Genomic DNA, 22,137 nt, shown 5'->3' on the forward strand with positions numbered 1-22,137 from the left:
AACTTTAAAAGTGAAGTTTTCTTTTTACCTCAAAGGTGACTAAATTACTAAGCAAAGTGGTTACAGAAAACTTCTTATTCAGCATGAAAATGAATGACTTGAGTTCTCTTTTTTATTTTCACCTTATTTTATGCCACCATTTACATACAAGTAACATATTTTCCTACTTAGTAGACTTATTTTCAATGGTTGAGGTAAAAAATTTAATAAAATAATAACTTTAATTGTAAATGGCTAAAAGTCAGATTGCCTAACAAGTCATTATTAATTAAAACACTGTTTTTTTTTCTTTCTATCTCTCTCTCTTGCTTTTTATTTGAGACAGAGTCTGGCTCTGTCACCTAGGCTGGAGTGCAGTGGTGCAGTCTCAGCTCACTGTAGTTTCTGCCTCCAGGTTCAAGCAATCCTCCTGCCTCAGCCTTCTGAGTAGTTGGGACTACAGCTGCGAACTCTTTTTTTTTTTTTTTTGTAGAGATGGGGTTTTACCATGTTGCCCAGGCTGGTCTCGATGTCCTGGGCTCAAGTGATCCACCTGCCTTGGCCTCCCAAAGTGCTGGGATTACAGGCGTGAGCCACTGTGCCAGCCTGATAACACCGTTTTTATTTAATCTAATTAAATGTTCATTCAGTGGTGGCAGCAGCACATTAAAACTTGCTTTAAAAACACAATTTTAGTATTTCATCAAATATGAAAATTTATATTCTACCATGTGTGGATAATGTGTTTAGGATATCTCATTTTAACAGAGCTCTACTGTGCTGAAAGAAGTGCGTGTAGTTTTATTAATAAATCGTACTGCCCAACACTTACTCTATTCAGAGGTAGTTAGTTATGACTACTTCACCACTCTGGCACAAGGAAACTTTGTATTCAGTTGGCACCATGCTTGAAAAAAACTCTCTTCTATAATTCAACTTACTCTGTTTCCTCCAGGGAGTAGGCTTAAAAAATAAATTCCTTCATAAACTTAAAAAAAGTCTGAATAAATGTGATAGGTAAATACCTATTACTACAACAAAAAGTTTTCACTATAATCTAAGTTATTTTATGTATAATGCTTTAAAAGAATTTAATTTAAAAACCATTCATTGACTTGATTTAAGTGTGCTAGACACTGAAAATTGTAAAGCAAACAGTTTCAGGGGCAACTATTTCACCATTTAAGATCCCAAGGCATTTAACAACTCAACACTAAATATTATATTTCTTTAGGGAAGTAATGTTAAAAAAAAAAGCCCTGTAAATATGAAATTATCCATTTGTAAATAATTTGGAATGAAATCCACTTAAATTCTGGCAGAAAGCTGATGGACATGTTGTATAGGAACATCCTCTAGCAGAAGTTTGTGAAACTATAATTAACTCTTAATATACAAACTATTAAAGAAAAATAAAATTATTCTGCACAATTGGAAAAGGAAGAAATAAGACTATAAGTACAATCTGTTACTGGCAGTTAGTCTGGTCCACTAGTTACAAGAAATAAGAGCAAGTAAGTGATATTTATAGAAACAACCACACTTGGGGAGGGGAGTCCAATTATTGGTCTCGAAAACCAGAGGTTTCTAAAATTTCTTTAAACTATGTGGTGAGTTAATAAGTGCAGCCAGACATCATTTGAGGACAGAAAATAAGGGCAAAAATAAAACAATGCTCAATGGTGCCCTTGAGAAAAAGCAAGATTTCAGAGGCTGTGTTTAAAGGAGCATCCCAAACAGCCTATGTGATGTTGACTCAACATGAGCAAAGAATTCAGCATAATAAGCTTGCTACTCTTTCGTCCTTTTCTAAGTTATTATTCTAAATACATCTAAAATTTCATTAAAGGAGAACATGAGGCCAGACTTCCTCTTCCTGGCATCTATTGGCTTAGTCTTTCCTGTGTTTAGCTTTCCCTTAGATCTAGTTACCCAAATATAGAAATTCATTAAGATGTATCTTTAGCCCAGAGGTTCTCTAAGTATAGTTTAAAAATGATGATTTGTGAGATAACTCCAGGAACCTTTTTTATTTTAAAAGTTTAAAATATGACTTAACTTGTTTGAATAAACAAATGTTTCTTTATGTCTATTTTGCTGTTTCCTCAAAGCCCACACAACTCAATATCCTTCAGTGACATATGTATTGAAATATATTGTGTGTGTTTTTCAAACTACCTCTGAATGAAGGACGCAAGATGAATGGAGTGGTGTGCAGGGCCACTGAAGGCTTGGTGACCAGAAAGGAAGCAACTACATTTGAATTAGGGCACATCAGTGGTGACAGAGGGAGGAGAAATAAATATTTAGAACGTCTAAGCCTATAGGATTGATCAATAATGCCATTTGGCTGTGCAGTAGAGGGACAGGGAAAAGGAAAATGACTTGGACAATTCTAGCTTGATTGCTGGTAGTGATGCCACTCACCAGGACCAGATGAACAGTTTTGGGAGGGATCTTTGCATAGCATCAGTGAGTACAGGTGAAATTATATTCTCTTACTAGTCAAAGTGTTTGCCAAACCAGAAAAAAAAAAAAAAAAAAAAGCTTATAGTCATACTTTAACAAAAAGCATTTCTGCCAGCCACCTAAGTTGGTGACTCAACTGCTCAATCATCAAGAATTACTACTTCTTCATGCGTATTGTTACAGGTAGTTACGCAGGCATGAGTGGAGCAGGAGAGGGCCCTCCCCGAACCACTAGGAATGTCAGTTGATGGTTCAGCAATGATCACATTGCCTCTCTAAAAGTGATAAATTGGCAGCTGGCACCAGAAAGAGGGCATTTCCTGATGGTCCACACCTGTTGCACTAAAGTGAACACAGACGTCAGGGAGGCCATTTCCTGATGGTCCACACCTATTGCACTTAATTGAACACAGACGTCAGGAAGAAGCAACTTCTTGGGGATATGCATGAAGAGACAACATGGTGGAGTATGACCTTCTGGGGACACACCACTGGAAAAAGGAAAAAAGCCTCAGGTGGGCGTGTGTATGACTTCCTAGACACACTGCATGTGCCCACCTCCCAAGGGTAAGGAGGGCACTGTACATGCGGGCAGCCCACCCTAAGGGAAGAATCATGGGAAAGGAATCTATAAAGTCCTAGGATCAAAGGAAACACCACACTTGACCTTGGTGCCTGCTTGGGTCTCTTCCAAGCATATGTTCCTTTCCTTTCCTTCCTGTTCTAAGGCCTTTAAAAATAAACTTCCACTCCTGCTCTGAAACTTGTCTTGGTCTCTTTCTCTGCCTTATGTCCCTCAGTCGAATTCTTTCTTCTGAGGAGGTAAAAATTGAGGTTGCTACAGACCCATATGGGTTTGCCACTGGTAATTCGGATACCTTCCACTGGTAACAATACGACCCTGAATTGTCCAGCACCTTTAGACATTTTCTTGAAGTGATTTTCAACATTCAATGTACATTATATTATGGTATCCCGGAGGGAAGGAATCTTAAGAAGTCCCAACACCAAATTCCAAAACTTTAAACTCAGAATCTTCAGGAGTCAAGTCAGTTACCAGCATTTAAAAAAACTTTTCCAAATGATTCTAATGTGAAACCATGGCTGAGTATTAAAGCACAAATTGTAATATCTTAAGAGTTGTCTTTCATAGTGCCTGCTCCTCTTCCCTCAACCATCATCCCTATCCAGCAAGAAGCAGCCAGATGACAATGGTGCCCCTCTTCTATTACCTATTAAAAGCCTGGAATGTTAGGGACAAGCTGCCCCAGACCCCCACCTCCACCCCAATGCAGTTGACCCTTACCGGGAATACTCTGCAGCTGCATTCCTGGACCCTTATCTAGGCGCTATAGCACGGTCACCAGACTTGCTTACAGCCCTCCAGACGGCATGGGGGAGGTCATGAGAAACATGGAGAAACCTAAGTTACATCCTCTTGTACATTCCTATATTGTAACCTGGTCACGAGATATGTGGTAATGTTAACTGACAAACAACCCCAGGGTCTCTCTCCCCCATATAAATCCCTCACTCTGTAAGCTCAGTGCTGCTTCCTCTGACTGGTGGAGCAGCTCGGCAGGATAATAAGCTTACTTGCCTGACCCTGGGTCTCTCTCTCATCCTTTCTCTTGGCTAATCTTACGTTTTGGTGCCAAAACTCAGGGAGGGAATAGGCTCTGGCCGGGCGGCCTTAGAGGACTCCCTCTCTTTCTCGACCTCTCTCTCTCCTATCATCCCTTACCCAGCCAATCTCCCCTTCCTGAACCCGCTGAAGACCCGAAGGATCTCTCAGACTCCCCCACTGTTGGTGACCTCATCCACCATCAGATCCTCTGCTTGGGGTGAGTAAGAGAGACTTTTGCCTATTACCCGGAAGCCTTGACCGCCTCTTCACTCCCAAAAGACCCAGCGCTGGGCCAAGGGCTTCCTCTGGCCTCCAGGCCTCTGGTTCCTCCATTTCAGGGACGCCTGACTCGGTGGCTACCTCCTCTATTCCGGACAAGGCCCATGAGACAGGGGCCGCCCTCTCTCGTCCTTGTCATTGGTGGTCTCTTCTTCCTCTACCCCCACCTCCTTCATTCACTATGGGAGTCTCTCTGTCTACCCCTCCCAAGACCACCCCCCTTGGGTGTCTCCTCTGCAATCGCAAGGCTCTCGGCCTCCATTCAGAGATCCGTTCTAACAGGCTTATCTTTTACTGCACTACCGCATGGCCTCAATACCAATTGGACAATGGATCCCAATGGCCCAAAAACGGTGCTTTCTATTTCAATATACTTAAAGACTTAGACAACTTTTGCCGTCGCAATGATAAATGGTCTGAGATTCCTTATGTTCAGGCTTTCTTCATTCTCCGTAACCACCCTTCTCTCTGCCAGTCCTGCTCTAGTTTCCAAATCCTACTTGCCAGCTCAAATCCTGATTGATCTCCTGCCACCCCACCCACAGCCCCAGCCAATGACTCTTCTTCCTTTAACCCCATGGATTTTCTCCCTCCCCGACAGCATCATGATCCTCCACTGCATGTCCATTCTCCGGCTCTACCCCTCTCCCCTGCTCTCTCCAACCAGCCTGCTTCTGACTCTGAGTCCTCTCTGTCTCCGCCCCTCACCCGCTCTCAGGCCCAACGTGCTCAGCAACCAGCTCCCTTGCTTCCTCTCCGGGAAGTAGCAGGAGCCGAGGGCATCGTCCATGTCCACGTCCCTTTCTCCTTCTACGATCTCATACAGATTGAAGAATGTCTTGGGTCCTTCTCCGATCCCGATACTTATATCAAAGAGTTTAAATATCTTACTCAATCTTATGAACTCACTTGGCATGCTCTCTACTTTATCCTTTCTTCTACCCTCCTTCCAGAAGAGAAGGAAAGAGTGTGGTTCGCAGCACAGGCATATGCCGATGATCTTCATCGGCAGGATCCTACTAAGCCCGTAGGAGCTGCTGCTGTTCCCCAGGAAGAGCCTTCCTGGGAATACCAACCCACAGACCCTGGCCGAGCATACTGTAGCCATATGATTACTTGCCTCATTGCAGGCCTTAACAAAGCTGCCCATGGGCTGTAAATTTTGAAAAACTTAATTTCCCAAAAGGCAGATGAAAATCCTGCCCAATCCCTTTCCCGCCTTACAGAGGCTCTCCAAAAATATACCCACATCGAACCCGCCTCCTGAGAAGGAACTGTTGTTCTTAAAGCTCATTTTATTTTCCAGTCTGCCTCCGACATCTGCCACAAACTTAAAAAGGCTTAAGATGGTCCTCAAACCCCACAACAAGACCTCCTTAACCTGGCTTTCAAAGTCTTTAATAACAGGATGAGCAAAATAAATTAGATAAAGCCCAAAGAGATCGTGCTAAATACCAGCTTCTAGCAGTGGCTATCCGTCAGCCTAGCCATAGTACCCAAGGGCACAAAAGACCCGATAGCAGCAACCCTCCTGGGCCTTGTTTTAAGTGAGGCAAAGAAGGCCACTGGATGCAGGGATGTCCCAACCAATGAGTGCTGAAGAGCCCTTGCCCAGTCTGCCAGTAGACAGGCCACTGGAAGTCTGACTGTCCTCTCAACAGATGGATAGACAAGCCTGCTTCTCAGAGCCACCAATCCTTCAACAAGACAAAAAGTGAAGAATTGCTTGCACTCCCACAGCTCCTTGGCCTAGCCACTGAAGACTGATGAGGCCCAGGGTCCCTGGCCCCTGGCGCCCAGCTCCCACTGCCATCACTGCATCAGAGCCCAGGGTAACTCTACTAGTAGCAGGTAAGCCGATCTCTTTTTTCATTGATAGTGGGACCACCTACTCAGCTTTGCCTGAGTTCTCAGGACCCACTCATCCCTCTCAAGTCTCAGTTGTGGGTGTTGACAGACTCATCTCACGTCCACTTGCCACCACACCTCTTACTTGTTTCCTGTTTGATGCTGTTTTCTCACACTCTTTCCTTGTCATGCTTCGTTGCCCCACCCCCATTCTAGACTGAGACCTTTCAGCCAAAGTCAAAGCTACTATCACCTTTTCTTGCCCCCCTCAACCAGAGGCCCCTCCTGCTCCTCTCCGCTAGTCCAGCTCCTGACCCCTCTCCCCAGTACCCACTTCCTGCCTCTCTCATTAACCCTTCCATAGCGGCTCACCATGACCCTATCAAAATCCAGTTAAAAGACCCCTCCAAATTTCCCAACGTTCCTCAGTATCCCATCTCTCTAACCCACCAAAAGGGCCTACAGCCCATCATAAACAAGCTCTGCTCACGCAGTCTTCTTAGACCAACACACTCTCCATATAACACGCCTTCCTCCCTGTTAAAAAGTCTGATGGCTCATACTGACTTGTTCACGACCTCCGAGCCATCATTCAGGCTGTCCTCCCTATTCATCCCATAGTCCCTAACCCCTATACACTTCTCTCTCTCGTCCCCGCCAACACCACCCACTACACCAAAACTGACCTGAAGGATGCCTTCTTTACCATTTCCCTACACCCTGATTCCCAAAACCTATTTGCTTTCACCTGGACTGACCCTGTCACCCTCCAGTCACTACAACTCACATGGACTGTCCTCCCTCAGGGCTTCAGGGATAGCCCTCACTTCTTCAGACAAGCTCTAGCCAGAGACCTCACTTCCTTAAACCTGTCTCCCAGTCGTCTTCTTCAATACATGGATGACCTTCTTCTTTGCAGCCCCTCTCTAAAAGACTCTCAAACTCACATGGCCGCTACTCTCTTAAACTTTCTTCCTCTCAAAGGGTATAGGGTCTCCCCCTCCAAGGCCCAAGTCTCCACCTCTATGGTGACCTACTTAGGAATTCAACTTTCCCCTGGGGCCCAGGCTATGACTACAGCCGGGGCAGCATTAAAAGAAAATCGACCCCCACCCTCCTACAAAAGGGAAATCCCTTCCTTCCTAGGGCTAGCAGGCTTCTTTAGAATATGGATTTCCAACTTTGCCCTCCTAGCTCATCCCCTCTGTGAAGCGGCCAAAGGCTCTCTCAATGAACCCCTAAACCCCTCACATAACATACTCCCCAGCTTCCACAAACTCCAAACTGCTCTTGTCACTGCGTCAGCTCCGTCCTTACTTGATATCTCCCAACCTTTCACTCTCCATAACTGCTGAAAGCTGAGGAATAGCCCTCGGTGTCTTAGGACAACAGAAAGGAAATCCTCCTTCCTTTGCCCCTGTAGCTTACCTCTCTAAACAACTAGATAACACAGTCAAAGGGTGGCCAACCTGCCTTAAAGCACTAGAAGCGGTGGCCAGCTTAGCTCTAGAAAGCAGGAAACTAACTTTCAGCCAGAATACCACCGTCCACAGTTCTCATAATCTACAAGATCTCCTCTCCTCCCGAGCATTAAGCTCCCTTCCTCCTTCCAGGATTAAATTACTCCAGGCCCTCTTTATTAAATATCCCAAATTCAGTCTTGCCAGAAGTGCTCCCCTCAACCCAGCATCCTTAGTCCCCATATCCTCTTCCCCTCCTACTCATTCTTCCACCGATATCCTGGACCACGTACAGCCACATTTCCCAAGCATTTCCTCTGAGTCTCTTACTAACCCTGATGACTAACTGTTCATAGATGGCTCCTCTTCCGGGCCCAGTGGCTCCCCCCAAATTGCTGGATATGCAGTTGCTTCCCTTGACCAAGTAATTGAAGCCAAGCCCCTGCCCTCAGGATCCTCCTCGCAAAAAGCAGAACTCATAGCTCTCACCAGGGTCCTAACCCTTTCCAGAGGCAAACGAGTCAACATTTATACAGACTCCAAATATACCTATCACATTCCTCGTTCCCATGCTGTTATCTGGCAAGAGAGAGGATTCCTTACTGCCAAAGGAACCCCTATCACTAATGGCCCCCTTATTTACCAACTCCTTCAGGCCGCACACCTCCCAGCTAAAGCAGGAGTTATACACTGTTGAGGACATCAAACAGGATTGGATGAAATCTCAAGAGGGAACAGAAAGGCTGATGAGGCAGCTAAAGGAGGCTCCCTATCTTCTGCCTTTGCCCCCTCCTCCTCGTTACCCCAGCAACCCAACCCAACAACTCTCCCACCAAGAAAGCTTCGCTGCTACAGCAAGGAGCCTCCTTTCAAGGGGACTGGATAGTCAAAAATCAAAAGCTTGTCCTCCCCCAAGAGCAAACCAAAGAAATTCTGACATCTCCTCACCAATCCTTCCATATCAATGTGCACCCCCATACCTACTCCTTTGCCCTATTTCTCCTTCCCCCATCGATTCACCTCACTAAGAAACATAACCTCAAGTTGTTGTATATGCTCTGTTACTTCCTCCCAAGGCCCTCCACTCTCCCTCCATCCCTACACATCAGCTCAGAAGAACACTCCCAGGGGAGGACTGGCAAATAGACTTCACCCACATGCATCCCGTCAAGAGGACAAAATTTAGTCTTACTCTTATAGACACCTTCTCTTGGTGGGTAGAAGCATTTCCTACCTCTTCAGAAAAGGTCACAGAAGTCTCCCAAATTCTTGTAATAGAAATCATCCCTAGATTTGGTCTCCCTTGCTCCATACAATCACACAGTGTCCCCTAGCTTAATCTCCCAAATCACTCAACAGTTTTCTCAGTCCCTTGGCGTCCAGTGGTGTCTCCATATCCCATACTGGCCCCAGTCATCCGGAAAAGTCAAAAGGGCAAATGGGATCCTTACAGCTCAGTTACTCAAACTCACTCTTGAAGTCCAAAAACCATGGACCTCCCTTTTGCTCATAGCACTGGCCAGCATTAGAGCCAGTCAAAAAGCACCCTGCTTCCCCAGTCCATTTGAGTTAATGTACGGACTCCCTTTCCTCTTACAAAACAGGCCCCCTTCTAACTCTCAGCTAGGTGAATACCTCCCAACACTCTCCCTCATCCGCCATCTCCTCCACTAACAAGCCAACCAGGCCCTTGCAAAACCCCACGAAAGGGTTTCCAATCCCAAATAGACTTGCTCTCCAATTCCAATTAGACTCTTTAAGCAGCAGTGACACTTCAAAACCATTGAGGTTTAGATCTCCTCACTGCCAAGAAAGGCAGACTGTGCATCTTTTTAGGAGAAGAGTGCTGTTTCTATACTAACCAGTCAGGACTAGTACAAGATGCTGCTTGACGAATAAGTGAGAAAGCTTCTGGCCAGGCACAGTGGCTCACGCCTGTAATCCCAGATCTTTGGGAGGCCGAGGTGGGCGGATCACAAGGTCAGGAGATTGAGACCATCTTGGCTAACACGGTGAAACCCCATGGTGAAACTCTCTACTAAAAATACAAAAAATTAGCCAGGCGTGGTGGTGGCCGCCTGTAGTCCCAGCTATTCAGGAAGCTGAGGCACGAGAATGGCATGTAGCATGAACCCAGAAGGTGGAGCTTGCAGTGAGCAGAGATCGCGCACTGCACTCCAGCCTGGGCGACAGAGCAAGACTCCATCTAAAAAAAAAAAAAAATCTTCTGAAATCAGGCAGCGCCTTTCAAATTCCTAGCCCCAGTGATTTCGTAACTCCTGAGCACCCTGGCTACTGCCCTTCCTAGGCCCTGCCATTACCCTCTTCTTCCGTTTAGCACTTGGCCCATGTCTCTTACATCTCCTCATCCAGTTTTTACAGGACCATGTTAGAACCTTCACCAATGGAACAGTACAAGATATGATGCTACTCCAAAAATACCAACAGCTCCAGGAACTGCAGTCCCTACTACCCAGCCTCTCCCCACAACCATTGCCCCTATCCAGCAAGAAGCAGCCAGATGACAACGGCACCCCTCTTCTATTACCTATTAAAAGCCTGGAATGTTAGGGACAAGCTGCCCCAGACCTCCCCCACCCCAACCCAATGCAGTTGACCCTTACCGGGAATACTCTGCAGCTGCATTCCTGGACCCCTATCCAGGCGCTACAGCAAGGTCACCAGACTTGCTTACAGCCCTACAGGCGGCATCGGGAGGTCACGAGAAACATGGAGAAACCTAAGTTATATCCTCTTGTAAATTCCTATATTGTAAGCTGGTCATGAGACGATATGTGGTAAGGTTAACCGACAAACAACCCCAGGGTCTCTCTCCCCCATATAAATCCCTCACTTTGTAAGCTCAGGGCTACCTCCTCTGACTGTGGTGAAGCAGTCTGGCAGGTTAATAAATTTACTTGCCTGACCTCAGGTCTCTCTCTCTCTTGTCCTTTCTCTCGGCTAACTTTACAGTGCCCTCATCCATTCTCCAATTATAATGTGTTTACACCTTTCCTCCAGCATGTCTCACATTTTACCTTGTCATCCTCTTACTTGTAGTATGTGTCTATACCTCTCAGCATTTGACAGTACCTGAAGGTCAAAGTGTATCTGCTGTTTACCCATACAATTCTATTCACTCAGCACATACTAGGCACAGAATAAATGCCATTCATCCCTACTTTTACTTCAGGGTACATTTTAGAGATTTAAGATTTGGTGTATCTTTCCCATTATCCATTCTTGTTGCCTCGAGGCTTTCCTCTTATAAATCTAGTGGTATGCATTACTTTGGGGGTAAGGACAAATTTATCTAGAACAGAGAAGATGTGGTTCAGTCTTTAGTTTTAAAATAAGCATTTCTAAGTAATAGCAGAGACAAAAGTCCGAAAGCCAACATAGTTTTAATTTAAAAGAAACTTGATTTTGCTACAGTTTTTTGGCCAGGAGTAAGTGAGGATGCTGTTTCGAAAGCTGGTCTTGCATCTTAAGTAGCACAGTGTTGGTCTTAGGGGCTGGAGTGTATTTTGCAGGAACCATAGAGTAGGCAAGAATGTGAGGTGGTGTAAGACTACTTTGTCTGGTTCAAAAAGTAAAAAAGACTGAAAAAAGTAGGACATCTAACCCAAAGCAATGAATCTTTGAGAAGAGCCCAGCACACTTCCTTTCCAATTGATTTGTCCTACACCCATCCACGAGCCTAAGCATTAGAGCAGAAATGACTGAGGGTAGCATCCAAGCCATTGAGCCAAGGGGCACTGGTACGATGAGGATACAGTGTCCCTCAACTACAGGGTAGTCTGAGAAAAACAAAGCAGAGTTCCTGAGAAGAGTGCAGTGGTGGCTGACAGAACCAGAAAGGGTGTTGTAGTAATATGTGGCCATGACATCAGAAGCCTAAAAGGAGCCTATGGATATTCCCTAGCAAATCTTGGGAACAGAGGCCAAAGCCCAAAGCTCAAGAATTAATGGAATTAATGGAATGACTACAGCTCAATGGAGGTTATTGACTACAGCTCAATGAAGGTTATAGATTAGCGCGGACTGATGACTACAAACCAGACTCACACTTTCATCCTCATCCTCACTCCTGACTCCCAGGCCATAATATTACATATATGTCCCCTACTCCTGAGGGATGGAAAAGAGGATGGGTAGGATAAGTTCAAACTGCTTTAATGGCTAACAAAATTCACCTTTATTCCCTTTTATTTTTAGCTGACATGTAAAAATTGTACATATTTATTGGTTATGGAGTGATATTTTGATACAAATATTAAGTGTGTAATGATCAAATCAGAGTAATTAGCATATCAATCACCTCAAACATTTATCACTTATTTGTATTGGGAACACTCAAAATCCTTTTCTAGCTTTGAAAAAATATACAGTAAATGATTGTTAACTGTATTCACCACATAGCACTATAGAACAGTAGAACAGAACTCATTCCTCCTATCTTGCTATAATTTTGTATCTGTTAGTTAACCTCTCCCTATCCTCCCGTCCCCCTACCCTTCCCAGTCTCTCATAACCACAATTCTACTCTCTAGACCTATGAACTTATTTCTAAGTCCCTGCATTTGAGTGAGAACATGACATATTTATCTTTCTGTGCCTGATTTACTTTGCTTAACGTAATATCCTACAGGTTCATCCATGTTGATGCAAATGGAAGGATTTCATTCTTTATTTTATGACTGATTATTGTTGCATTGTGTGTATACCACATTTTCCTTATCTCTTCATCTATTTATGGATATTTATGTTGATTCCATATGTTTGCTATTGTGAATAGTGATGCAATCAGCATAGGGGCATGCGTATCCCTTTAATATACTAATGTCCCTTCCTTTAGATAAATACCTAGTAGTGGGATTGCTGGATCATATGGTAGTTCTATTTTTATTTTTTTGAGAAACTTCCATAATATTTTTCATAATGGCTGTAGGAATTTATATTACCACAAACAGTGTATAAGACTTCCCTTTTCTCTGCATCCTCATGAGCATTTGTTTTTTCTGTGTGTGTTTTTGATGACAGCCATTCTAACTGGGATGAGATGGTATCTCATAGTGGTTTTGCTTTCCATTTTCCTGATAATTAGTGATGTTGAGCATTTTTTCATTTACTTATTGGCCATTCAAAATTCATTTCAATAAATTGAAATTATTTTTAAACCTTCTGGGGAAATAGGAGCTTAAGAATAGGGTACAGTTGAGCTATAAATGAATAAAAACACTCTAGACACGTGACTGCATGAGCCATATACTTTATGCTGGATGGATATACATTTGTTGAAACATTTGTTGAGTGGCTGTAAGTTCTAGGCTTTATATTTCAGAAACACAGTGAGTGAGGAAGACTGATACGTAAACAGACAAGCAATATAGAAAAGGCTGAGAAGCAAGTCTCTGCATAATGACAGGAAAGTTAAGTCTAGACCTGACCCTAAAGGACTGGGACACTGGACAGGAGAAGCAGAAGAAAAGGTCAGGAAACGAACTATGAAGAAGGCAATATCTGAAGTGAGTATCAAAGGATGAGAAAATATTGGATGCCTGCTGGAGAAAGGTGCCAAAGAAGAGGTTAGTATTCTAGGCAAAGGAATCAATCTGCAAAAGCAAAAGTCTCGTGACTTGAAGGAATGTGTCAGGCACGGGGTACTAAGACAGTATCAACAGCAATGAAGAGAACAGGAAAGATTCAAGAGATAATTAGAAGGTAGAATAGGCTAGGATAGCAATTAAATGAATGTGGAGCCCTTAGGAGAAGTTGTCAGGATCACTCCTGGATTTTGGTTTTGAAAACCTGAGTGAGTGGTGGCTCCATTAATAAGATAAAGACAATTAGAGAAGAAACCATTTTCTAGACGTGTTGAGTTTGAGGTTCTTATGACACACATGACATGAAATATCTGAAATTTTATTGACTTGGAGCTCAGACAAGAGGTCTGAGTTAGATTGAAAGTTTAGATTGACTCATGGGTAGTAGCTGAAGCTCTGGGTGGGGATGAGTTTGCTTAGGAAAAATGTATAAAAGAAGATACAATAATTAAAATCCTTTAAAAAAGCACTTGAAGGGATGGGCAGGACATACAAAGAAGAATAAGATTGGCCTGAAAGGGAGAAAAACAAGGAAGCCAGGGGAGGAGTGAGGCTGGAGAAGCTGGGAAAAGTCAACAGTGTGGTTTGTAACACAAGAATCAAGTGCATAATGTCATGGTGTCCACTGGATTTAGCAGGGGTCATCGATGCCCATAACAAGAACAGTTTCCGAGGAACTGTGGGAGTGAAAGTCGGACTGTGGGTTAAAGACTGACTGGTAAATGAGGAAGTGGAGACCGTTTTTTCAAAGCAGCATGACTGAACAATGGGAGAGGGCGTGATCGATTCTAAATCGTGAGGAGAACAGGGTAAAGCTGCATCACTGACCAAACAACAAGGAAACAGAACATGGGAACATCAGGATCAGTAACTCACCACAGGAATTCCTACTCCTGGGAAATCGAATGCTTCACTAGTGGCTAACTGTGACATACCTTTTCAAGAGTTAACCTCAGACCCCAAATCTTAAGAATATGGGCTTTTTTCCCACTATCATTCACATTCTGCAGTTACCCGAAGTATTTTACAGTATTTTCAGATGTAATTTTACTAATTTCTAAAAATACTTCATATCTTTAAAAATAGTGGGAAAATCATGACTAATAAATTCACCACCCTTAAAATATATTGCTCAAAAGTGTTTTTCCAATGACTCCATAAATTGGTAAGATCTAGCCACGTTTCATATTATCTTCTAAAAATATGCTAAATATGAGACAATGGGTCTAAATCATTCTCCAAAATATTGATGATTTTCTTCCCTTTCAAACTGGCTAAACTGATAATTATACTATCTTATGCCTCAGGCTGAGGAGGTTATATTGTAATGTCTGGGAATATTTACTATAATTTAGAATTCAATAAAAGGACAAATATTTCTAAGAGATATGGAATAACATATTAATAATAGTGACTGTTGATCAAAAAAGCTGATTTCTCCGATATGTGATCAAGGTATGGGATTTAGGTTATATCCATAAACTTAGTTTTGGCCAGGTGGCCTTAGCTGGGTGATAACTGGATGTTTAAATTAAATTTTTCATACCTGGGTCATAATACAAACTTGAAGAAACTGCACTGGCATCCTTTTAGGCTCTCTGACACAGAAGGTTGTCTTTAAATAACTAGCGTAATGACTACTATTAAAATATTATGGTACAGAAAAGTTTAGTTACGTGTATTTCTTTGTTTACTGACACACCCCAAAATAAAGCTGCCAAGGTAGTTCAAGATCTTATCACCATTCAGAAACTTTTGGCAACACACCAACTGGCTAAAGGTTAATAACACAAACACAGATCTTGGAAGTATTTATTGTAGATTATGTAGGAATCTGGTGCTTGATTCTCACCAGGGTATCCCTTTTGTGTATAGGAAAATTCCAGAATATAACAGATAACCAAGCACCAGTACCTCTGCAACAAATATCTTTCATTGCATATATCTCTTTTACAAGGCATGGGAGAAGAGAACTTGAAAGTTATTAAAGATAATTAACTATATAAAATAACTTACTATTAAATAGACGAATGCCCTGGAACCTTATAATAGAGACTCTGTCCCTTTTACATGAACCTGGATTTGTGGGTCATACTCCCACAGGTTGACTATGAGAAGAGAGTATACGACATAAGAACTACAACCTGTCTACCACCACACCCAACTACTTGGCCCATAGTGGAAACTCTGTATTTGTTCTGCAAAATAATAAATGATTTAGTGAATGCTACTGCTTTCAGTGGAATCTCAGAAGATTAGGCATCATCAGGTTTGAATTCAGCAGATTCTGAAACTATCGCAAGACATTCTATTACCAGGCCATACTATCTAATATACTACCAAGTTAGCTTAGTGCCATGAAAAGAATGTAAAGTAGGAATAGAAAAACCAGGCCCCATCCTGGGTCACCACGCAACTGGCATGAATGTGGAGTGACTTGCACATACCTTCTAAGGCCTAAAGCTTTTGTTTCCCCTTTTGAAACTGGGATGATAACTGCCATTTCCCAGATGTGACTGTGTGTCAGATGAGACTGAATCATAGTCAGCTAAGGGTAAAAGTGGCATCAGAAATCAGACTCAAGATGTAAAAACAAATGAGGAAGTTAAGGCTCAGAGACAGTGAGTTACCCAAGATCATAGCAGATAGTTAGAAAGCTCAACTGGAAGCTATCCATGATAATTGAATAGATGATTATACTTACATAACAATTACATTATACACAACAATTTTTTTGTTTTTAAAGAAAAGAAATACTTACAAGTAATGGCAGTAATTAATTACATTATCATTGGGAAGCGTCCTTCTTGTTTAGGGACCCTCATGATCACCTAATCGAATATCTACTTTTACAGATGAGAACCTCAGAGTACAGCAACTGGAATGAGAACTGAGGTCTCCTTTTTCTAATAAAAATGCCATTTTATTTTCAAAAGCACTTATATATTATAAGGGGCTTTAGAGTGTAAATGGTGGAGATGAAAGTTGAGATAGAAAATTATTGTGCATAGGGTTTGAGAGACTGAATGGTGCAACTGCTTTGGAACTGTGTGGCTGTAGACATTTATTCACACGAGTTATTTATTTCTTTATTTATAGCGTAGGGGGTGGCAGCGGGAGGGGAGAATGAAAGGGTGGAATAGTATGTGTATTCTGCCTAGATCTGAGAGTCAGGACTTAAATCTGTTAGGAGAATGAATTAGCTATTGAAGTTGAGAAGGACTTTCCCATGAAATTTATTGTGAGATTCAGGGCAAAAGTACTGCCATTTAGGGTGTAGATGTCTACGTGTAATATTAAGAATTGTACTTTGGGCATCTATATTATTGTGATCTCAACTTTGCACACAAGCTGGTATGATCCAAGACAGTTGGATTATGTATAAGTAGTAATAAAACTATAGATGCACGCTCACTTAAAGAAACTGATGCAGTTTATATCTTGGGGTCATTTTCCAAACAATGTATAACCTTAGTACATTTAATCTCTGTACTGTTGTTAAATTAATATTGCTTAAACAGAACTTTGTAACTCTATTTTCAGAATCCTTTGTGCCCCTCCTCTATGCCAATGGAATAAGCTCTTTTGGCTTCTGTCTACTGCTTTATCCCAAAATACTGCCCAAGTAGATGCAATAAAACAAAAAGCTTAGTGGGACATCAGATATGCTGAGAGTCTAATCCTGGCTTCATCATTTACTGACTTTGCAACCTTGAGCAAATTCCACATACAAGCCTCATGCTAACTGAAGCAATGCAGGTCAGCTCATAACTCTGTTATAACGTTTGGCCCAGAAATGTTAGGAATGATCATTAGAATGTTGAGATGTATGGTGTGATGAAAATTATGATAATGAAAAGCAGGAAGAGGAGATCCTTGTAAGTTCTGTGCTTTCTTGCTTTCATTGCTTTTGCACATGGTTTTTCAGTGGAGGGAAATGCTCTTTATTTCTATTATAAAACTTAACAAAGTTTTAAAGATACAACTTATATCCTACCTTCTAGAGTCTAGCAAAGGGTCTTGCAATAATGCTTCTTTGTCATGACAATAATGATTAATAAATATACCTGATATTAGAGGAGCGTCTTCCAGGAAGAAAACATAAGTCAGATATAATATACCATTGCCCATGCTGTTAAGATGATACTTGATATTTGTACTTCTGCTAATTGAAAAGTGTGAAACGGTATGGTGTGTGTGTATATGTATGTCAAAATACATCTTTACAATTCTTTAGGTGGCTGTTTAGATTCATCTTATGTCTATATTATATTCTAGAACCTTTTGTTGCTGGGGGAACCAGTTTCCCCCTCAAGCTATGTTTTCCCATGCACAATTAGAGACAAAAATAATTAGAGGAAGCTCTGTTCAGAGAGAAGGGGAAATGTATTAAAAATTAGTCAATATCTGTTCTATGGTGGGAAGAACTAAATCACTATTCTAAACCTATCAAAGAAAAACCTTTGAAGTCTCACTTCATGCGTCATTTAAATACTTGGCAATTACTCATCTCACATAAACATGGCCCCTTTCCAGTGTGTAGAAAAAGTGATTCTTTTCAATAACATGTATATATGATTTGATCTGAAAGCAATTCACTTTTCTTTAGACATCAATGTGTGTATATGAAACTTACGGTGCCAAGGTCAATGATGAAGCAGTCACCCTTGTTGAAACTGTCCCAGCTAAGGGGAACTTCTGTGGCTCTCACCACTCTACGACCCTTCACATGTAGGAGCCTCTTGGCTGTCAGGTCGTTCGTAAGAACATGGTTTAATCCAGATGCCACACCTCCAGCCTGATGAATGGAGGGAAGACACACAAAAAACAAAGAGAAAACTGATGAGGTGTCTACCTAGACAAAGCAAAGTACAATAATACCGCTGGTGTTTGTGTCAAAACTGTACCGTCAGGCCAAGTTAAAATAGCCACCTATTCCATAAGACAAGAGAGAACCCCTTGGTAATCAACAGATTGTGTTTGTTTGGTCTCTTTATTCTTTCTGTTTCAACCATTCAATTGACAGCTGCAAGTATTTACTGAGAACCTTCAGTGTATAAAACGCTGCTGCAAAAACAAAAAGAAGAAGCCATAGCTCTTGCCCTTTGGACACTAATGATCCCCAAATCATTACTAAGCAAGAAGGCAAATATTTCAGGGAAGAAGGTGACAGGTGGCTAGAGGAGGGTCAGAGATAACACGTACAGATGACAGCAGCCAGAGAAGAAGGCACCCAAAAGTTCACACTGGTACAGGGTTGGGACAGAGATGGTTATTGAGTGCTGGCCAGGAATGGGCTGATCTTATGTATGGTCCTTGTTTTTACATTTAAAGTAATCAAATGTCTTCTATATTTTCTGGTGAACAGGTCTTACTATTAATAAATATGCTAGGCCTGAGTGTTTTTACTGTAAGCTAGGAGAGATGCAATATATTGACTGTACATCCCCAGCCAAAACAAAACAAAATAAAATGAAATACAATCACACTGAATTAAAGAAATGCTTAAGAAAAAATATTAATTGTATCAACTACATCTTCTTATATTATTTGCAATCATCTTTTACCTTTTCATTTTTTCTAATTAAATGATATGAACCATATCTTTATTTCTACAATTAATTATAATTAATTATATGTGCATAACTGAGCTGCAGAATAAACAAAACTGTCATTGATAGATTAAAGACCTCTATAATAATGGTAAGGAAAATTAGAGCTAATTTGTCATTAGCACATTCTTTTCCACTGACTTTAAATTTCCACCATTCTCCAAGAAAAGTTGGTATCGATTAAAAGTTAATTTCAGGACAATTAAAACCTCAAATTAAAAAAATATATATATACAATGATTTCCCAGTTCATAATTTTACAACGACTGCCACATTTCTTGGTTGAATAAACTAAGCATTATATAATTAAATAAATACAAGTTTTCATCTATGTACTACTGCTTTGAGACGGAGTTTCACTCGTGTCTCCCAGGCGGGAGTGCAATGGCATGATGTCGTCTCACTGCAACCTCTGCCTCCTGGGTTCAAGCAATTCTCCTGCCTCAGCTTCCCTAGTAGCCAGGATTACAGGTGCATGTCATCACGCCCAGTTAATTATTTTATTTTTAGTAGAGGGGATTTCACCATATTAGTCAGGCTGGTCTCAAACTTCTGACCTCAGGTGATTCATCTGCTTTGGCCTCTCAAAGTATCGGGATTACAGGTGTGAACCACCACGCCCGACCACAGTTACTTTATTATTTAATTTATTCCTTAATACAACAGCTGTATGAGGAAGCTGTTATAATATTTATTGTTTGGGGAAACTGAGCACAGAAAGCTCTGTATTTTCCCTAAAGGAAAAACGTCATATGTGGCAGAAATGGCTCCATAACTAGGATGGTGTCACAGCACCTGCTTTTACTAACTACAAGACTCAACTTATTTAAAATGTTGAGTTCACTGACATAAAGGAAGTTTCAGTATAATTTGTCATAAACTGTAGGAGCTCATGTGAATCAAATAAAATGAGAGGTAATAGTTTTGTATTTAGGGTAGTTCATAGCCTAGAAAAAAAAAATGATTTCAAGAGACATAAGAGAACCTACAATGTATAAGTGTTTTGTTCTGATCTTAATAGTATCACAAAATATTCAACCAAGACTCTGAACAGGTAAAGGTGTAAATAAGCCTTGCCATCTTAGTAAGTGGAGTTATTATTACAGTCAGAATTGTAGTGAAGCTCTAAGGTTTCAGGTCTTCACTAGGGTAACATGCTGACAAGGCGGGGCAGCGGGATGTGCAGAACACTTGCTGGAGCGTGTTTGATTTCGGAAATCTGTGACGTTTGTCTGGGGAGGGTATTCCTCACACTTGAACTGAACACACGTGGAGGGGTGGGTGGCAGGAATGGTGAAGGGTGGGCCAGTCTGGAAAGATAACTGGGAGAATGACAAAAAAAGAACAAAACAAACAAACAAACAAACAAAAGACAAAAAAAACCCTGTCCTATACTGAAGGCTGCCTTAAAGGGATAGAACCATTTAACTATTTGTTCTTGTTTTTCAGAAGTAAAGCCAATTGATCGGTGTTTCAGACCAGTGTGGGTAAATTGTGTATGTGCGTGTGTGTAGTTTACCTGCAGAATTTTCAGCTCAAAAGTTTCATCTGCATCCCTTCTAAGATCAAAGCACACTATTTTGGAAATACATGTATAGTTCTTTACAGTAACTAAAATTATAATTATTATAAATACTGTATTAATATATTCCAGAACAACTGAGATTTTGAAGGCTTCGGGTACTCACAGAAACTTCAGAGATTCTCTGGAATAGCAAAAACAAAAACTTTTAAGACCCAAATTACCAAAATTTAAATGTTGAAATAGCTACAAAATATTAAAAAGTTGTCTTGTGAAGACATAACTGAAAGCTCTTTTAAAAAATTAACCTATCAAAGTAAATTGTCACAATATTTCACATATTGTACCACACATTTCACAAACATTTATTGAGCACCTACTGTGTATTCATCAGGTACTGGGGATATATCCATGAACAAAACAGATTAAAACAACAACAAAAAACAAAAAACTGTGTCCTCAATGAACTGTCATTCTATGAAGACAGGAGGTATGGATGGACAAGAGGAGAAAGGGATTCATAATGGAAAGTGAGGGAGCTGCTTACCTTGTATTTCAGACCGTCTTTGAAATAGCTAACAAAGTCAGTAGACTCATATCCTTGAAGTTCTCTATTCTGCACTGGCTTGCCACCCAAATAGTCATCCATCTGAACAGTGAAGATGGCAGCAGCTGTGCTTTCATCCTGGGAACACTCCTTTCCTAAAACAGTGAACAACAGCACCTCAAATACCAAGCAAGAAGAAGGATTAAGGCAGAATTTCTGATATGAGTCAGAAATTTTCATTTCAATTATGTGTCAATACAACAGTCTTCTACAGAAAGATCTTTTAGCTGAAATAGTGTCACATATTATTTTGCTAATAATTAACAATATTTTTGTCTATTTTTTTTTTTTTTTGAGAGAGGGCGTTGCTCTGTTGCCAAGCCTGGAGTGCAATGGCATAGTCATAGCTCACTGTAACCCCAAACTCTGGGGCTTAAGCGATGCTTCTGCTTCAGTCTCACAGGCAGCTTGGACTACAGGTGCATGCCACCATGCTTTGCTAATTCTCAAAAAAGTATTTTGTGCAGCCGGGCGCGGTGGCTCAAGCCTGTAATCCCAGCACTTTGGGAGGCTGAGACGGGCGGATCACGAGGTCAGAAAATCGAGACCATCCTGGCTAACCCGGTGAAACCCCGTCTCTACTAAAACATACAAAAAACTAACCGGGCGAGGTGGCCGGCGCCTGTAGTCCCAGCTACTCGGGAGGCTGGGGCAGGAGAAAGGCGTGAATCCGGGAGGTGGAGCTTGCAGTGAGCCGAGATCCGGCCACTGCACTCCAGCCCGGGTGACAGAGCGAGACTCCGTCTCAAAAAAAAAAAAAAAAGGTGTTTTGTAGGGAAAAGATCTCTGTATGTTGCCCAGGCTGGTCTCAAACTCCTGGCCTCAAGCAGTCTTCTGGCTTTGGCCTCCTAAATTTTTGGGGATTACAGATGTGAGCCACCGTGCCCGGCCTGTTTTTGTTTCTGCTTTTTCCAATTCCTTCAAAAATTTTAAAAAGAAACACTGCTGTGTGAAGTTGCTCGGGAAGATAAAACAACCTATTCCAATGAGATTTAAGTAAACATTAATTTGGTAAGGGCAATAAGATCAGGCTATGAAAACATTTGACAACTGGTTTAGCCTTTATTAGGATAAATCTTTGGTTTTATGATATGTCAATATGTGAATTAATGTTTGTGAGAAATATGA

The 22,137-nt window shown here is 41.5% G+C and overlaps 1 protein-coding gene and 1 long non-coding RNA gene across 2 annotated transcripts in view; one reads left to right on the plus strand and one right to left on the minus strand.

Annotated features, from left to right (window-relative positions):
- Positions 1–22,137, minus strand: part of SCIN (scinderin) — an 85,087-nt gene that overhangs the window by 56,192 nt on the left and 6,758 nt on the right. The window contains exons 2-3 of the mRNA XM_005550090.5: positions 20,950–21,104; positions 17,905–18,066 (exon numbers count right to left, since the gene is read on the minus strand). Of these exons, the coding sequence (XP_005550147.1) occupies positions 17,905–18,066; positions 20,950–21,104 (317 nt within the window). The remainder of the gene's footprint in view (positions 1–17,904; positions 18,067–20,949; positions 21,105–22,137) is intronic.
- On the plus strand, positions 4,155–8,453 carry LOC123572337 (uncharacterized). The gene is made up of 3 exons (XR_012433223.1): positions 4,155–4,292; positions 6,095–6,205; positions 8,318–8,453. It is a non-coding gene; the product is annotated as an uncharacterized lncRNA (long non-coding RNA).

The sequence above is a fragment of the Macaca fascicularis genome, chromosome 3 (genome assembly GCF_037993035.2).
Source record: "Macaca fascicularis isolate 582-1 chromosome 3, T2T-MFA8v1.1".
In the NCBI taxonomy this organism is placed as follows: Eukaryota; Metazoa; Chordata; class Mammalia; order Primates; family Cercopithecidae; genus Macaca; species Macaca fascicularis.